General features: G+C 45.4%; 1 protein-coding gene across 14 annotated transcripts in view; it reads right to left on the bottom strand.

Annotated features, from left to right (window-relative positions):
* The window catches only part of UNC80 (unc-80 homolog, NALCN channel complex subunit), a 192,360-nt gene that overhangs the window by 22,375 nt on the left and 154,314 nt on the right, over positions 1-15,671 (bottom strand). For 13 of the 14 annotated variants that reach the window (XM_038421372.2, XM_038421379.2, XM_038421373.2 and 10 more), the window contains 8 exons: positions 13,678-13,878; positions 10,914-11,037; positions 8,963-9,088; positions 6,766-6,889; positions 5,861-6,067; positions 4,285-4,469; positions 1,673-1,838; positions 152-331 (listed from right to left, as the gene is read on the bottom strand). In XM_038421372.2, the coding sequence (XP_038277300.1) occupies positions 152-331; positions 1,673-1,838; positions 4,285-4,469; positions 5,861-6,067; positions 6,766-6,889; positions 8,963-9,088; positions 10,914-11,037; positions 13,678-13,878 (1,313 nt within the window). Of the gene's footprint in view, positions 1-151; positions 332-1,672; positions 1,839-4,284; positions 4,470-5,860; positions 6,068-6,765; positions 6,890-8,962; positions 9,089-10,913; positions 11,038-13,677; positions 13,879-15,671 lie in introns of those variants that run through there. The other variant, XM_043505689.1, reaches the window with a different exon arrangement.

Raw genomic sequence — 15,671 nt, 5'->3', positions numbered from 1 at the left:
AGCAAGCTGATACTGCTGCAATGTGATGCCTGCTACACAGCCACCAAATTGCTCCTGCCTAGTAGCAGGATTCAGGCCAAAGAGGGGACTGTTTAGCTAAATGCCTTCTCAGCTGCAACTGTACTCTGATCCTGCCCCGGCAGCCACATACTTTCTTCATCCTCCTCATCTGTGCGGCTCAGAGTGTCCTGCGAAGCCTGATGTGAAGGCTCGCTGTCCTGCTCCCAGACAGTGCCGGTGCCTGTGTTGGAGCGGGACATGGTAGCGAGGCTGAGGCGGTACGCTGAAGTGGAAGTGCCCACGGTGCTGATGGAGGTCTTCCCTTGGTAGGCTGCACAGAGTGGAGAAAACAAAGCCGAGTCAGTTCCAAGGCTGAAAGAAATATTGTTCCCAGTAGGGCGAGGGCATCTTCTTCAGCCTGGGTTTATGGGAAAGGTGAGAGAAGTGGGAAAGTCAGAGGGCCGAATGGTCTTCTGCAGCAGCTGTGAAAGAGAACTCTAGCACTGCTTGTGCTTACTTGACACCAGATCAATACAAGTGTACTAGCTCAGCTAACCTGTAAGAAACCATTGTCACTGCAAAGATTTCTTATGTTCTCTGATTTTCTTCCTGAGCCATACTGCCACATCCACTGCCCCTCTGTGACGTTTAGCAAACAAGGCACATTATTATGGGGCAAAACAAGTAGAGATACTTTCTTTCTAAGAACAAAGTACTCGATATAAAGTTTCCCACAGTCTGGAAGTAATGACTGCTCTCTAGTGGCAGCAAATGTACACAGCAAAGGAGAAAGTTTGCAGAAGTGGCCACTTCATGAATGGTCAGGAGTTTTCTTGTTGATTTCAAGGGCATAGATTTGGGCCAAAAAATGTTCAGTTGTCCTTTCACAATGAAGAAAGAAAATAAATATCTGCTGCTGATAAACAAGTAGCTAATTCTAAAAGAGGGGAGCTGAGACTATCTAGACTTAAAAAACTACTTTCACCTCTACAGCCTTGGTTACAGTGCACTTTGGTCAGTAGTGACTGAAAGAGGTTACCACCCGACAGCTGCGTGTAGGCATATGAGAAGTGAGATGGTGTTCTTAGTTTAGTTAATGGAGAAGCGAATGTAACAAGGCTGCGCATTACAACTGGCCATAATCTGCACTTTTGTTGGCTGTCTCAGCTGACGGTGCAGTGATTGACAGGGCATGAAAACCAACCCTGTCGCCCTCAGTGCGTTGCGGCACATTAACGAGGCAGCGCAGGGGAACTTTATATGCTGTACCTCGTCTTTTCATAAAGAAGGGGCTTCAGTCTCCAGGGCCGCCAGGCCAGCACCTTTTGCAAGCACAAAACTCACTTTAAAAACATAATAAATTACCATGCATAAAGCACCTGTTGCTGTGGGTTGCTGTTGTACCCCAGTGCACCCCAGAATAGAGGATGAAGCAGTCAGAACAGTTCCATGCAGTGCATTTCTGTTTTTGTAAATTCCATGTATTTGCAATAGAAGGGAGAGCTGCACATTTCTATGCATTTAAGTTTCCATATATTAAATCTAGTTTCACACACAGAGTGCTATACTATGGGCAAAACTATTGACTCTTGCCATGCGTACCCACACAGAGGGGTAAGAAACCCTCTTTCCTCCGTGTGCGAGCATCCTCCCCCACCCAGAACAGCCTTACCTGACCCACTGTGCACTGCCTCCTTCAGGATTTTGAGCTCGCTGTTGAATTCTGTGATGAGGGAGCTCTTGCACAGAGGGCGTGGTATGAAGCGCCTCTCTAGCTGGTCAGCGATATGTTGCCGGGCAGTCATCTCCTCATGATTCTCTGCGGGTTGGGCCAGCAGCTGACAGAGAGTCATAACAACCCCTGTTAGCAAAAGAACTCTCCAACATCACAGAGAAACACTCTGTCCCTTTCCAACTAGCTCGTGAGTGCTCTGGCATCAGAATCCCTTGGCTGCTTGTACACCTACAGGCTGAGGATTTTTGTCCTTGTATGTAAGAAGTTGATACAGCAACAAGCAGAGAAATGTTAACTAACTAGGGATGAGCTTTGTAGGTGCATGTGAAAACACAACCAAACATGTAGGTTTTTTCTCAGCTTTTTGGAATACTGTATGCTTATCTGATTCAATGTACATTGAAACCAGTCACTGTTGCTATTAATATAACAGTAGGTAGGAATCAGGGCTTCCTTGTGCTAAGCAATACATTTACACACAATAAGAGACAGTCCCTGCCTCAAAGAGCTTACAATCATAGAAAGGTGGGGCTGGAAGGGACCTCAAGAGGTCATCAAGTTCACACCCCTGCGCTGTGGCAGGACCAAGTAGACCATCCCTGACAGGTGTTTGTCCAACTTGTTTTTAAAGGCTTCCAATGATGGGGACTCCATCTATACATGTCAGCATAAGTAGTAGCAGCCTGGGCACACCAATTGCCTGTCCATTATCAAGAGCTGTGTTGGCTTATGGCTCAAAGCCAAAACAAAGTGGGAAGGCGATTCCCGTCAGATAAAGTCAGTGCAAAGTTCGCCCCCCGATCCAACCAACAACCCTGTTTAAAAAAATCTTCTCTTGATATATCATGCTACCCATCCCAGATCCTGTTCATTAGACCCACACAACCCCCTAGTGACCTTGTTTCTCAGGGCTTGTGTTCATTGCAGAGTTAGCCTAAGCTCTTACTTGGGCATTGCCCCTAATCCATCCACACACAAAAAACTCAGACCTGAGGTTGGTGCTTTCAACCTGGTTAACTGGCCCATCCTGGGCTATCGGGTTTAACCCAGATTCTGCTTTCACTAAGGTAGGTAACCCATCCACTTTGCAGTGAGTATGCAGGCTAACCCACTTGAGTGCCAACAGTCATCCAGCACCTTCCCATAATTTCTCCATCATGTGCCAAAACAGACAGACAAGTTCTCCCAGAATCCACTAGGAGAGAATCACAGCAGCACAAAGAACCATGGGATGTTCCCTAGAAGTCTTAGTGACCACAAAGCAATGTTGGTGGTGCCGTGCAGCATGGCTGCTCACACCCGAGCTAGGCTAAGTCAGGTGCCAATCATCCGGGCTAATTCTGCAGTGAAGACGTACTCTTATTGGCTAGGGCAGAGAACTAACCCTGTCACCAGGGTATCTAGGAATTGCAGCTCACTCCTTCACAGATCTCCAGTGTGTGACCACCATGGATCTTGATAGTTACTGCTAAGAGACAGGGAAAAGAGTGGGGGCAAGTGTAAGACCTCTGGCCTGTCCCACTGAATACTTTTAAAATGTTTCTCATTCTGTCACTGGGCCATCCAGGAATTAGACAGGCCTTTGAGTTGGTGGCAGAAGGTCCCTCATGCAAGATTAATTCATGAGGGGATAGCTGGTTTATGATATCTCTCTACCAATCCCAGGCTTCACCATATTATTTGGCAAGACAGAGTTTATGGGGGACTAGCATTTGGATTTTTCCATACACAGACTGACACCTGCAAGCAAAATAATCTGACATTATTACAAACATTAGCCCCAAAGCTGAGCCAATTAATATAAAGTCACCTCAATAGTGGCCACTTGTGACCTCCTTTCTAAGGCTCTGATCGCAGGAGTTGATGAAGTTTCTGCAATTACCTTTGAAGTTAGGGGGTGGTGCTCAGTGCCTTGTGGGATAAGGCCCTAACAATGCAAGGTGAAATGCCTGCCCAGTGTGTAAGGATTCCCGTTAGCACCTTGAATGCTGGCCCATGAGAAATCTTCCTGGCTTGTGGAATGCTGAAGGCTTCCTTTACTGTGCTTGTATGTCTGCCTGAGAGAGCTATCACCCAGCCGGAGGGTGGAGGTTGAGCTGATGGATAATTTTTGTTTACTCTAATATCCATTATTACATCATCAACATCATCATCAACCTATCCAAATTCCAAGAGAATTTCAGGAGGTGGTGATGAGTACCATTCTGCACCAATGGGGTGTTGTGGATCTGCTGCATTAGAATTCCCATCATTATAACTTACTCTTTGAGTGGCCCCTAAAAATCCACTGTAATGGATGCTCCTTAGCTGCAATAGGGTCTGTACACATATCTACTAGAGAACCAAGATCTTGGAAATGCCTCCAGCCATCCTTCCGAGACAAAGCACAGAGTCAGGGGTCATTTCCTATGCAAAAATACTCTTCTCCCCAAGACCGCGGTTGCCCCCAAAGCCCGTGTCACATTCTCCTTGCAAGACAGTATGGGGTGTCTTGCCTAAAAAATATTATCTAATGAAGCAGCTGACACTAGGGTGAAAACTGGTGTTACCTTGCACTGAATGAAGGGCCGCAGAAGCACAAAGATAGGGATCCGGGTACGAACAATAAAATCCAGGAAGTCCCAGAGGGCCAGCCCTCCCACCTTGCGCAGGGCCATTTCTTTGACTTGCAGGCTCAGCCAGTACCACTGGCTGCCAAGCTGTCGCTCAAAGCACACGAGGATCACCTTCAGGGCTGCAGGGGAACAAACGCCAGCACGTGTAAAGTGCTGCAGAGCCAGAGCCATTAACTCCAGCCTTTAACAGCTGGAGTATTTGCAGCGAGCAGTGGAGTGCACACACACCTAGGCCAGTTTCTTTACCATCAGCTGCCAACTCCTACCAGGGAGTAGGGCAATCTTGGGGTTAGAGCCACAGGACTTGGCATCAGGAAGCACGAGTTCTGTTCCCAGCTCTGCCAGTGAGTTACTGGAAGATTTTCCTTCTGTACAGCTATGTTCCTTTAGCTTCTCCGTGAGATACCACCCAGTCCAAAGTTCCCAGACCGCACTAAAGGATTCTTTCCCCTTCCTGGGGATTTACTTCTTTCAAAACCAGTCCAGAGTGGGGATAGATTCCAGTCTCTGATCAAGGACCATGGAGAGAAATCTAGGCTGTGCAACCCCACAGAGGGAATGGCCATGTAACTGCTGTCAGGAGGTTGTTAATGGGGCTACGAAGAGAGACCTTCCAGTACTGCAGCTGCAAGAGCCATACACCAAAGGTTATTTTGGATCCAAGAAGCCAAGTATCAGAATCCATTAGCACAACCCATCGAAAAGGTAATTTACAAATGAACAAGGTTTAGGATGGAAATGAGGCTGCTTATTAAAGGCTAGATTGTGACATAGGGAGTATATCCCCAAGCGGGGCAGTAAGAACCTCCCTTACACTCCCACTCGGGCTACAGAGACCTTGGGCCCAGGCACAGAAGAATAAGCAGGGCTATGTGTCTCCTTGCTCCTTCCCCAACAAAATGAGGTTGGGGAAGTGGGGGCAGATTTGACTCCACCTCTCTCTGCAAGTTTGCCCAGACTAGCTGAGCAATGTGTGAGTGCTAGCGTAGTTCAACAGCCAATTACCCCTCCCAAGAGCAAACGGAGCAGGAGAGGAACTATCAATCAGTGAAGTATCTCTAAGACCATGCCTGCCAGAGCTACTCCTAACTTGGTGCAGCATGCACACCACTCAGTGCTCAGGGCTGTGGCTAAAGCAGCTGTAAATAGCTCAGGGTATGCCCTCACTGCAGCCGGGGGTATAATTTCCAGCTCGAGGAGACATAACACACTAAAAATAGCGCACAACTGCAGTGGCCCAAGCATGGGACAGGCCAGTAGCCCCAAGTAAGTATCTAGGGGCTTGGACGGGATCGCCGCCCCTCCTGCTGCATGCACTGCCATGGCTACACTTCTGTTTTTGGGGTGGGTGTGTCTACTCCAGCTGGAAATGACACCTTCTGGCAGCACGGCAAACATAACTTCCAGTCAGCTTGTGCCTGTGAGGATTTTCTCTGCCTTCCCAGGGGTTTCCTAAATGCTCCCTTTTAATTTTTCTCTCTATTGATGGGTGAGGGAAGCGCTCACTCACCCAAGTAAGCCGCTTGGCTGGTGGACTCTGCGAGCCCTTCCCTGCGCAGGTCCTTCCCAGCATCCCCTGGGGTGGAGCAATGTGCAGGGGAGCTCTCCATCATGAAGTTCTTGCTGCGGGAAGTGCTGATGATCCGAGGTGGCAGGAGGATGTTAATAACAGTCTGGAGCAGCAGAAGGACTTCAGGCTGCTCCAGCCAGGGACTGTCTAAGATCCATCGAAGCGGGTGGCAGGCAAAGGAAAGAAATAAAATAGATCAGGCCATATCCTCTCAAAGCCATGCAAAAGCCTTAGGTCCCAGCTGTGATGTAATCAGAACTTTCCTCAAACCAAGCCCATTCCCAACCTTGTTATGTTGCTTCTCCTTCTGTAAGCAAAGGCAAAGTTATTCTATCCCCAAAATGCACGCTTGTGTAGCAGCACCAAACCCTATGAGCGTAATGACTCAGCCTCGTCTCTTCCCCTCACTCTTTGCTGTCACGCCTACATTTGAGGGAGGTGCTTAAAAGTGACCACAATCTACAGAAGAAGATAGGGAGTGAGAGCATGATTTGGCCCAGACAACTGGCAAGGAACTGGGTGAACAGCAACCAATAGTGGCAAATTCCTGCCCCTGTAGCTTTGTATCTTACACTATGGTGAATTTTGTCTTGTCCAGAACTCTGTCATTGCTCTGATTTCAAAAGGAGGAGCGCATATGTTAAAGAGTGCATTTGAGAACCACTGCTCTGTGACACAGCTGAAACAAAAAGGAGAAACAACAGCTCCCATTGTAGCTCGCTTCCATCACCCCAATGAGTTCTAACCATGCCAAGAGGAAACCAAATAAGAAGCAACAACAGTAGGAAAGGCAAATATTTGTTGTCTGGGAGAGGGGAACTCTTTTTGTTAAATAATCATCAGACCTTTGCTTCCAGATCCTACTGTGAGCACAAATGGAATCAGTAGGTTTAAAAGCATTCCTTCTCTTCTCTCCTGATTGGTGAATGGGGAGATCACATGGCTTAAGGGAAAATCTTCTTTCAAAGCCTGTGCAGTAATAATAAGAAAGGATTAAATGATTTCATCAGAAGATTAGAAATATAAACCACTGTGGAGAATGATGATTCCCATAGGCTTTGTTTACATAGCATAACGCAGGTGATGGACTGATAAAATTACAAGCTCTGAGGAGGCCTGAATAGGAGTAGAGCATCTAAATGTCACCTGTTTTTAATATAATCAAGTGATAAAGGGCATTCTGATCTCAAATACACCATTATAAATCTAGATCACTCTATTTGGAGTCAATTTGCTGTTATTCCAAATCGAGAGTGGTACAAATGAGATCAGAATCCAGCCCGAATTACCTGGAAAAAAAAGAGCAGAGGGAGTTATACCAATGACAAAAACAACATCTCCCCATTTGCTGAATGTGGAGGATACTCCAGGATTCACCCTCACTTCCCAGCCTCTTCACTTTGCTTCACTAACCCACAAAACCTGATGTTATGGTGGCCTCCCTTCCTGAAAACAAGGAAATCCACACTTGGATCTTGACAGTTATTCAAGTCTGAATGAAATGTCCCCTCAGCCTGAATAGGTTTGTGTCCAAGGCAGAAGAAGTTTAGTGGCGGTGAAAGAAACTTATGTTGGGTAAACCTCTGAAGGGTCAAAAGCTTGGATAGAGCATCCAAACTTTTAGATACTTAAGTGTGAATTGAAACTGAAACGCAGAACCACCTGAGTCTGCAAAACTGGGGTGGAAATCCCAGGAGAAGAGGTTTTTCTTGTGGGATTTCAAGCAGTTCCACTTCAGATCCTACTGGAAATACTGGTAGTATTATGGCATTTCCAGTTTTGATCCCTTCTGAAACCCAGGAAAAACATGTGAAAATGGAAAAAAAAGCAAACAAAAATAACCACATAGGCAAAGATCCGAGACTGATTAAAAAAAAAGATTCATTTGGAGTTAGGTTCTAAACAGGGGTAAAGATTTGAGAGAAGGTAAAGGTGGCTCTTATATTTTTAAGAACCAAATCACCCAGCCCAGGAAGAAGCCTGCAGTGTCTCTGTACTGATCAGTGCCAATGTTCACCTTATGGATGCCATCTCCGGTTCCATGGTAAACGGGACTGTGATGTGCTTTGATGCCTTGACTCTATACCCCTCTTTCCCATAACATCCCCCATACTCTGAAAAACCTGTCCCAGCGCTCAACTGGATGGTGGACGTGCCACTCATTGGTTAATTATAAACTGAAATGTCTGTTCTGCAGGTGCGCTAGTCCACGGGCACAATATTCCCGAATGAGGTCATTGTATCTTCTGATTCGCTGAAATACAGATTAGGGTCAGGAAACATGCACCTTCATTCTGCCCCTGTGTAGCTCTCTATTCCCTTTGTTTTCATGCCAACCCGAAGGTATAAAGCATAAGGAAGCAGACAGAGTCCAAGTGCACATGGAATAGTCACCTGCAAATGTATTTTAAAAACCTATTCATGTCCAAAATAGTAAACAAATGGCACTGATCTGAAAAGGAATATACTGATGAAATTCCTCCCAATGGGATCACTGTGTGTTCACTATTCTGGACAGTCAAGGATGATATTTGATAAGCAGTTTAAAGGCCAACCATCGGTGTGCATTGGGCTTTTTTCTCTTCTATGTATTGCTTGCACAAACAGCGCCAGTTTGGTACTGGCTCAATGGGCCCAAATCCCACTCAGTAATCTCAATTACGTAAATGATGCCCCATTAAGTTTGGTGGGGCTGCATGGAGGCGACCTAGGATAGGATTGTTCACAAAAGGTAATAGAAGACTTTCTGCTCGGTTCCTAGATCCTGAGAGGAATCATAAAGTACAGAGCTTGATTCCCAGCTGGTGTAATTCAGCATAGCTCCACTGACATCAGTGGTGTTTCGCCAGTTGACACCGGTTGAGGATCTGGCTGCTTATTAAGACCTGAGCTCCGTTCTGGTGCTCCAAACCTTGACCTACAGAGGCGAGCTGACAGTTTGTTCCACAGTTTTTGCCCAGCTATTGCAGAAAAAAGAGCACCTATGAGTTGGTGTCTCAACCATAAGCTAAACGGGCCTGATACCAGGCAGGGCAGGCACACCTGTATCTGCAATGCTACAAGCCGGACAACAGCTGTGCTGAAGGGCAGAGGTGGCGAGAGATAAGGGCTGAGATGAAGAAGGGGTAATCCATCAGCAACACTGGAAGGTCCTACTACTCCCATCACCTGCAATACAAACAAAGCACATCACCAGCACTGACTACTGCAATTCCACCCATGCCATACCCTCCAACATTTGTGAAAGAGAAACAGGTACACTTCAGACGGTGTGGGACTGGGGTGCTCGGGGAGCAGGAGTGCCTCCGAATGCCTCACAGCAGCTGGGGCCACAAAGGAGAAGGGATGGTTCTAGCAGGGAAAGGGTGGAGAGGATAGGAAACCTCTACGGGGAAGCCAGAGGGGGTGGACAGAGTGCACAGGGAAACTAGTACATTTCATGAATGTACCCAGTACCAGCCCTGAGTAACCAGCACTGGACTGGTAGAATGGGTAGAGTTGGAGAGTATGCCATGTAGCTACTGTATTCCATGGAAAAATGTAATACAAGCAGGAAGTTTGCAATTAACTTGTAATCCTTTTCCTTCCCTTGCTGATCTCTTGGAAGAATAATGTCCTGAGGCTGATCCAGTATTAGTCAGATCCAGGCCAAGTTTTGTACAATGTTCAGACTCTCTGTAAGCACAATGTATTATTGGGGACTCTGTTTTGTAAAATTAACTGAATTAACCTCTCAACCCACATGACAAATTTAGGCTTAAATTCAGAGGTGAAAACCCCCTATTCTTTTTATTTAAAGACTTCCCCATGTTCCTGGCTACCATTTTTTGGGGGGCTGTTTACTGCTATTGGTGCAACGCTGAGTAGTGTAAAGGGTCAAATTTTCAAAGCTGGCTCCAGACAAAAGGTCTCCAAATAGCCATTGAGCAAACACGGCTGCCAAAACAACAAAGGAGCCACTAGAACTCCTGCCATTACTGGAGCTCCTCACCACCCCCTTGCATTGTATGTAAACGCTGTGTGGATCTGGAATGAAGATAAAAATGTGGATGAATGCCAACATGGCCAAGGTAGAAATGCGTTTTTATTTTGTTTTTAAGCTCTTCAGCGCAATCATCGACTTCATCAGCTTTTCCAAAGCATCAAAAAAAAAAAAGGCCACACTTTTTCATTCTAGAACTCAAAGTCAATATTTTTAACCCAAATGAAACTAAAAATGCTACTATATCCATTTCCCCCAATACTGGTATTTCTTCCAACTCAGACTGAAACATCCTCCGCTGGAATAAACGGTCATAGCTCCATTGACTTGATACTTCCTAGGTATCATGGTCTTAGAAGCAATATTACATGTAACTATTTCTTATCACTATCAAATGGTCAGACAGGCTCCAAAGTTCTGTGCATACCATCTCTCTAGTCACGAAAACTACAAAAGCTGTCTGTGCTCAAGTATAAAACACACATCAACATTACTGTGTATTGATTAAGGATGAGAACTGAACATTGTACAACAAAAGCCTGCACTAGATCAAACCAGGGACATTACAAATGGCAGAGTGAATCCACTCATGTAACCCTCTAACTAGCCACTCAATGCCCTTTTACAGAGCAGTAAAGTAGCCTTCCCGGCTATAAACTGAAACTGCCCCTAGCCCCACCCTCCCATTGCTGCCAGGTGTGTGCAGTCTCCACCACCCCACTCTCCAACTTGCAGCCCTCAACTCTCAGCGCAACATGCAGAGGTGGATTTTCAAAAGTGGTGCATGGGAAGTAACACAAATAAATCACTTGACCCTGGGGATCAGTTCCTGTATCTTCCCATGCACCACTTTAAAAATGTACCTCACTATCTCTGGTGTCACCTGGGAAGTCTGCTTGCACAGGTGGATAGGTGACAGGAAAAGGGATCAACTTTAATCTTCAGTCCAGAAAAGTCAACAGCAGAATGAAGCTTAGCAAAGGTTCATAATATTGCCACTTGGCTACTCACCAGATTGACACAGACATTGATCAGTGACCTAAGGTGAGGCAGGAAGGATATGATTGGCTGCCTCTGAAGTGTCAAACAAACCCCTTCAATCAAATTGCTGGCAGGCTCCCACTCAACCTGTCGCCTGGAATACAACAGTAGGTGCCGTTAGCTGTTTGGCTCCCCCACCAGACACGCCGAAACAAGGTGACTGATACATGGTGACTCCAACAAGGAACGTTTAAGACAGCAACGACATCCATGATGGCAACAAGGTGCATTCCAGGGGTAACAGTTTTACCCACGTTGTTCAGAGAGCACAGAACACATTGGGAGTTAGAGATGAGACTGGGAAGGTAGCAGAGGCACTCCTGCCCCGCTGGATTAGTGACACAAAAACCGTCACAACAAAAACAGAGAGAGAGAAAGAGAGAGGATGAGTGGATTAGGATTCAAACCCTAACTTTTCCCCTTTGCAAGCGAGCCTGTGAGTGCAAACTGGGACATCCATGAGACAGCCAGCTCAGAACTTGTCTGATGACTGTTGCTTGTTTTACACTTAGGGAAGCTGTGCTGCCGTTGCTGAGGCAGATGGACACAGTCATTCCACTGGGGCCTGTGAAATCCCTGTTGATTTAATGTAGACTTCACCACAAAACCTTGAGTGGAACAAACTCCAGGAGTTAGGAATATCTCCTCCCCCACTATTGCATAGCCTAGTCTGCTACATTGTGGGGACTCCCACTTAGCCTGAGCCCAGAGCACAGACAGACGGAGCACTACAGACTTCACCTTCTGCATCTCCCCCAAGCAGGACAGAACCAATAACCTGCCCTAACTACATCCCTTACTGATTGCTTTTTCCTTTATAGTGATTTTAGAGTCTGTAAAAGAAGCCAGATTGAGAGCCCTGGAGACAGAAGATCTCTTTTACCAGTTACAACACAGGCAGCATGAATGTGCTTCCCATGCCCCTGATCCCCAGAGGCTCTCTCTTTGGATGGGAGTATAACTCCCAAGTCTGTGCGGCAGGGTGAGTAATCCCTGGATGCTGGGGGCAAGGATGAGGCAGACACTGCGTTACTAGAGGATGTAGTACTACTGTATCAGATTTCCAGTCAGATTCCATGGTAGACTCCTTAAAAGGCTCCTTCGCCCAGGGAGTACCAGGTATGCAGTATGTAAGCCAGATACTGTACCACAGATATATACCTGGGGACACGTAGGTCAATCCCTGTCAGGATTTCCCCAAACAGGAACGCCATCAAATAGTGAACCTGTGCTCCAACGCTTATACCATCCAGATCAGACTCAGACTCCCATTTCTGAGCTGGACACCTCTAGGAAGCTGTTCAAAACCTACAAATGGGTCCAGTGAGTTCCAGTGGGTCAAACGGCCTGCTCCTTTAAGCAGCAGCACTGAGCTGGACTGGTGCTTGCCGCCCTGCTCACCATGTAATAGCTTGATTGGCCAAACTATGTGAAAGCCGGTTCGTGCATTTGGGTCAGCTGGTAGAAGGAAGGTGAGTGACCCAACAGCTCCACCTGTGCCGGGGCCTGGGCCTGTCAGAAGGCACAGTTCTAGTCAGGTGGCTTGGTACAGGTGCAGCTGGAGTAACTGGGAGGCTATGACAGGGATTCCAGCTGCTCAGCAACCTGCGAACAGGTTACAAAGAGAGAGAGGCTTTTGGAAATTTGTTTTAAAAACCCTGGGCTGCTTTTTTGGACCCAAGATGAAGAAGGGATGGTAGAAAAGACAGCAAGATAATGGCAAAAAACAGCACTGGCAAGATGAGGCAGCATTAAAAGTGGGCCCCAATTCCCTGCCAGGGCAGGGTTTTATGAAAAAGGTTTCTTTTAATGAAGGGGAATGCAGTAGGAAGGTGGGAGAAGAGGGGCAGGGAGAAAGATCATATCTCCCCATCCCGCTTGGTGCCTGCGGCACTCCTCATGATCAGAATTTCAGATGTTCTACGGTGGGATCAATGGTATTTGAGAGAGAGTAGTTCAGTCTCCGTACCCTTCCATCCTTGGCCTCTCAGCTAACACTACTAACAAGGTTACCAATTCAAGAAAACTGGCATGGTGGTTTTTGCAATGTGGGCATTTGTCCAGAAGGGACCGGACCGAGACTACCAACTTCTTTGACACAGGCCACCCAAAGGCCATCAGATGGGGATTTTTATGCTACTAACCTGGATTGAAGTCACGAGTGAGGTCAAAAGGCCGCATGTTCTATTATCATTCCCTGGAGCCTCCCATATTGCTTCTTGTGATGCTGCTTTCACCATTCACTGGCTAGAGGAGATTCCTACACTCATGTCTTCTATTGACAGGTGCATTTGAATGGTACTACAGGCCAAGACTATTTTTGATCATTTGTACAGAGCCTTACAGGATTGATATTGTAACCACGGACTTTAAAAATACTCTTCCCATAATTTAACTTTATGTTTTTTAAAACAGCAAATGTAAAAGACACAGAGAGATAATGAGAATCTTTATAGCCTGAAGACTTATTTTGGGAGAGAGGGCGGTGTTAGATTTCCATGATTTCTTATGGGTCATTCTCAGTAAAATATGCATTTCCCCTATGGCTGCCCGGAAGCCGGCACCAAGAAAAATGGTGACAAATATACACCAACAGGAGAAATGCATCTTAGTTTTGTTTTGTTTTGCTGTAAAAATTCAGTGCAGCATGACATTGTCAATAAAATGACATACCCTTACTTCAAGGCTTGCAACATCAGAAACGGACCCAAAGGTTTCCGTTACACCTGCTCACCTCAAAGTAGGCATCTTGTGAATTTTATTGAACATACGATCCAATCGCTTTAAGATGAGGATAAGGGCAGGTCTCACGGCCTCGGCTGTCCAGTCGGTGATGGGCAGCATCTCCATGATGTAGCGCCGGAGCCCTCGGCTTTCCATCGTCTGGGTATCATAAGGTGCCAGCTTCAGAAGGGAATGTGCAATTTCTGCCAACCTAAAATTATGGCTTGTTAAGAGGGAAATCTGATACTCTGCAATGTGAGCTTCTCGACCGCCTGGTGGAGGTATCACCAATCTCTTTTAACAGAAGGATATTTGAGGAAAGAGCACTGCAATTTAAACTCTGAGGTCAAATGATCACACATTCCTGGCCCCTTAAGAAGCTTCTTGTGGAACCAATATTTATTCATGTTTATGTATAGTATATAAGGAATACATCATCATGTGCATGTTTACGTGGATAGTAGATTGGTAAATTGCACCAAAAGGAACATAGAGAAAAGCCAGTTCATGTTATTAAAACAGTGGTATCATAGTATCTGTGTTCCACTGATAATAATATACAATATGGGCAATCCCAATGAAGGGTCTTTGTTAGCTTGCTGCAATTACCTGTAATATGTCAGTGAAGCTGGAGTGGTTTGTCTTTTTGTAATGTTACCAGGTCGATATAAGGGGACGACTGTGGATTTTTATGCAATTTAGATGCATTTAACTTTAAAAAATTATGTGGTTCACAGATCCATGTAATCTGTGTTGTGTATAGGATTATTTCTCCCAACATGCTTCATTTTGTTTCTCCCACTAGCCTCACTTATTACTTTTTTGGCTCTTTCTGACTCTCCCAGATAGCCATGCTTATGGGGTGTCAGTATCTCCCACCGGCACCCCTGGTAGCATTTACCTCATGCTTGGAATATGAAAAGCAGTTAAACAGATACTTGAAGACTTGCTGTAATATTTTTTTGATGTGCTGAAATTGACACATTCCCACAAAATGTTTCCATTTTGACAAAACTAAATTGTCCAACAGAAAACTGTTCTGTTGAAAACTGCTCAACTAGCTCTAGTAACAACCTTGGAAAGGTGAATCTTGGGGACCAGTACTATGTGTTGGAAGGGTATTTCCTCGTAGCTCCACTCAGCAGGCCACCAAGGGAAAGATGGGGAAAAGGCTCAGGAAAAAATCTGAAGAAAAAACAGCCATAAAGCATGCACAAAATATTGTTTGAGGAGAAAGAAATTATATCCTGAGGCTTCAGGTGCTTTTCTAGCTCTGTCTTAGGCTGAAATTAATGTGCTATGCAACGGCTGAAGAATACTAAAGCAGAGATACAGCTCCTAGCAGGAAGCCATAACCCAGATAGCATAGGGAATGTACTGCCTGAAATCTTGTTGCTATGTAGTGCCAAAATGCCACAGCTCCTTAACTGTGTGAGATCCACCTTTTGGAAGCACTGTCATTCTTGAATGAATTTAACTTATGGTTAAACAGCTCAACACTATTCCATATTTTTTCTGCATAGGTAGGGATTATTTTATGGTCATTTATAATATTATTAACAATGTGGTAATAGGGATTTGGAAAAGCCACATGATCTTCTTTTACCTGCACATTAACAAAAATCTCCCCCCCCCCACCCCAGTCATATATTGTTTTGGCAAAGGTGATTGGGAGTTTAGATCTACACAGAGAATCCTAATGGTTATCAGCTTTTGTGTTTCTTGAGTTTCTTGAGTTTTGAGTTTCTTACTTTTGATTCAACTATGGCACCTGAAAAAAATCCAAACACATTCTCTTTGCTATTTAGACCCCACCCTAAGCATGGATCTGATTTTAATGCAAGTTGGTTAGGCAAAAAAGTCACCTACTGTATCTTGTTATATGTGACTATGATCAGTTTTATCCGGCAGGCTTCAAATTCTAAAGACAGTCTAGTCTTTAAGTGTAGTGTAGAAGATTTTTTTAAAAAAATCTCTTTGTAGCTGTCATTTGTTCTTTGAATC

Source organism: Dermochelys coriacea, chromosome 11 (genome assembly GCF_009764565.3).
Source record: "Dermochelys coriacea isolate rDerCor1 chromosome 11, rDerCor1.pri.v4, whole genome shotgun sequence".
NCBI classification, from domain to species: Eukaryota; Metazoa; Chordata; order Testudines; family Dermochelyidae; genus Dermochelys; species Dermochelys coriacea.
The sequence above is the reverse complement of the archived record's forward strand: the minus strand, read 5'-3'. Positions and strand labels throughout refer to the sequence as shown.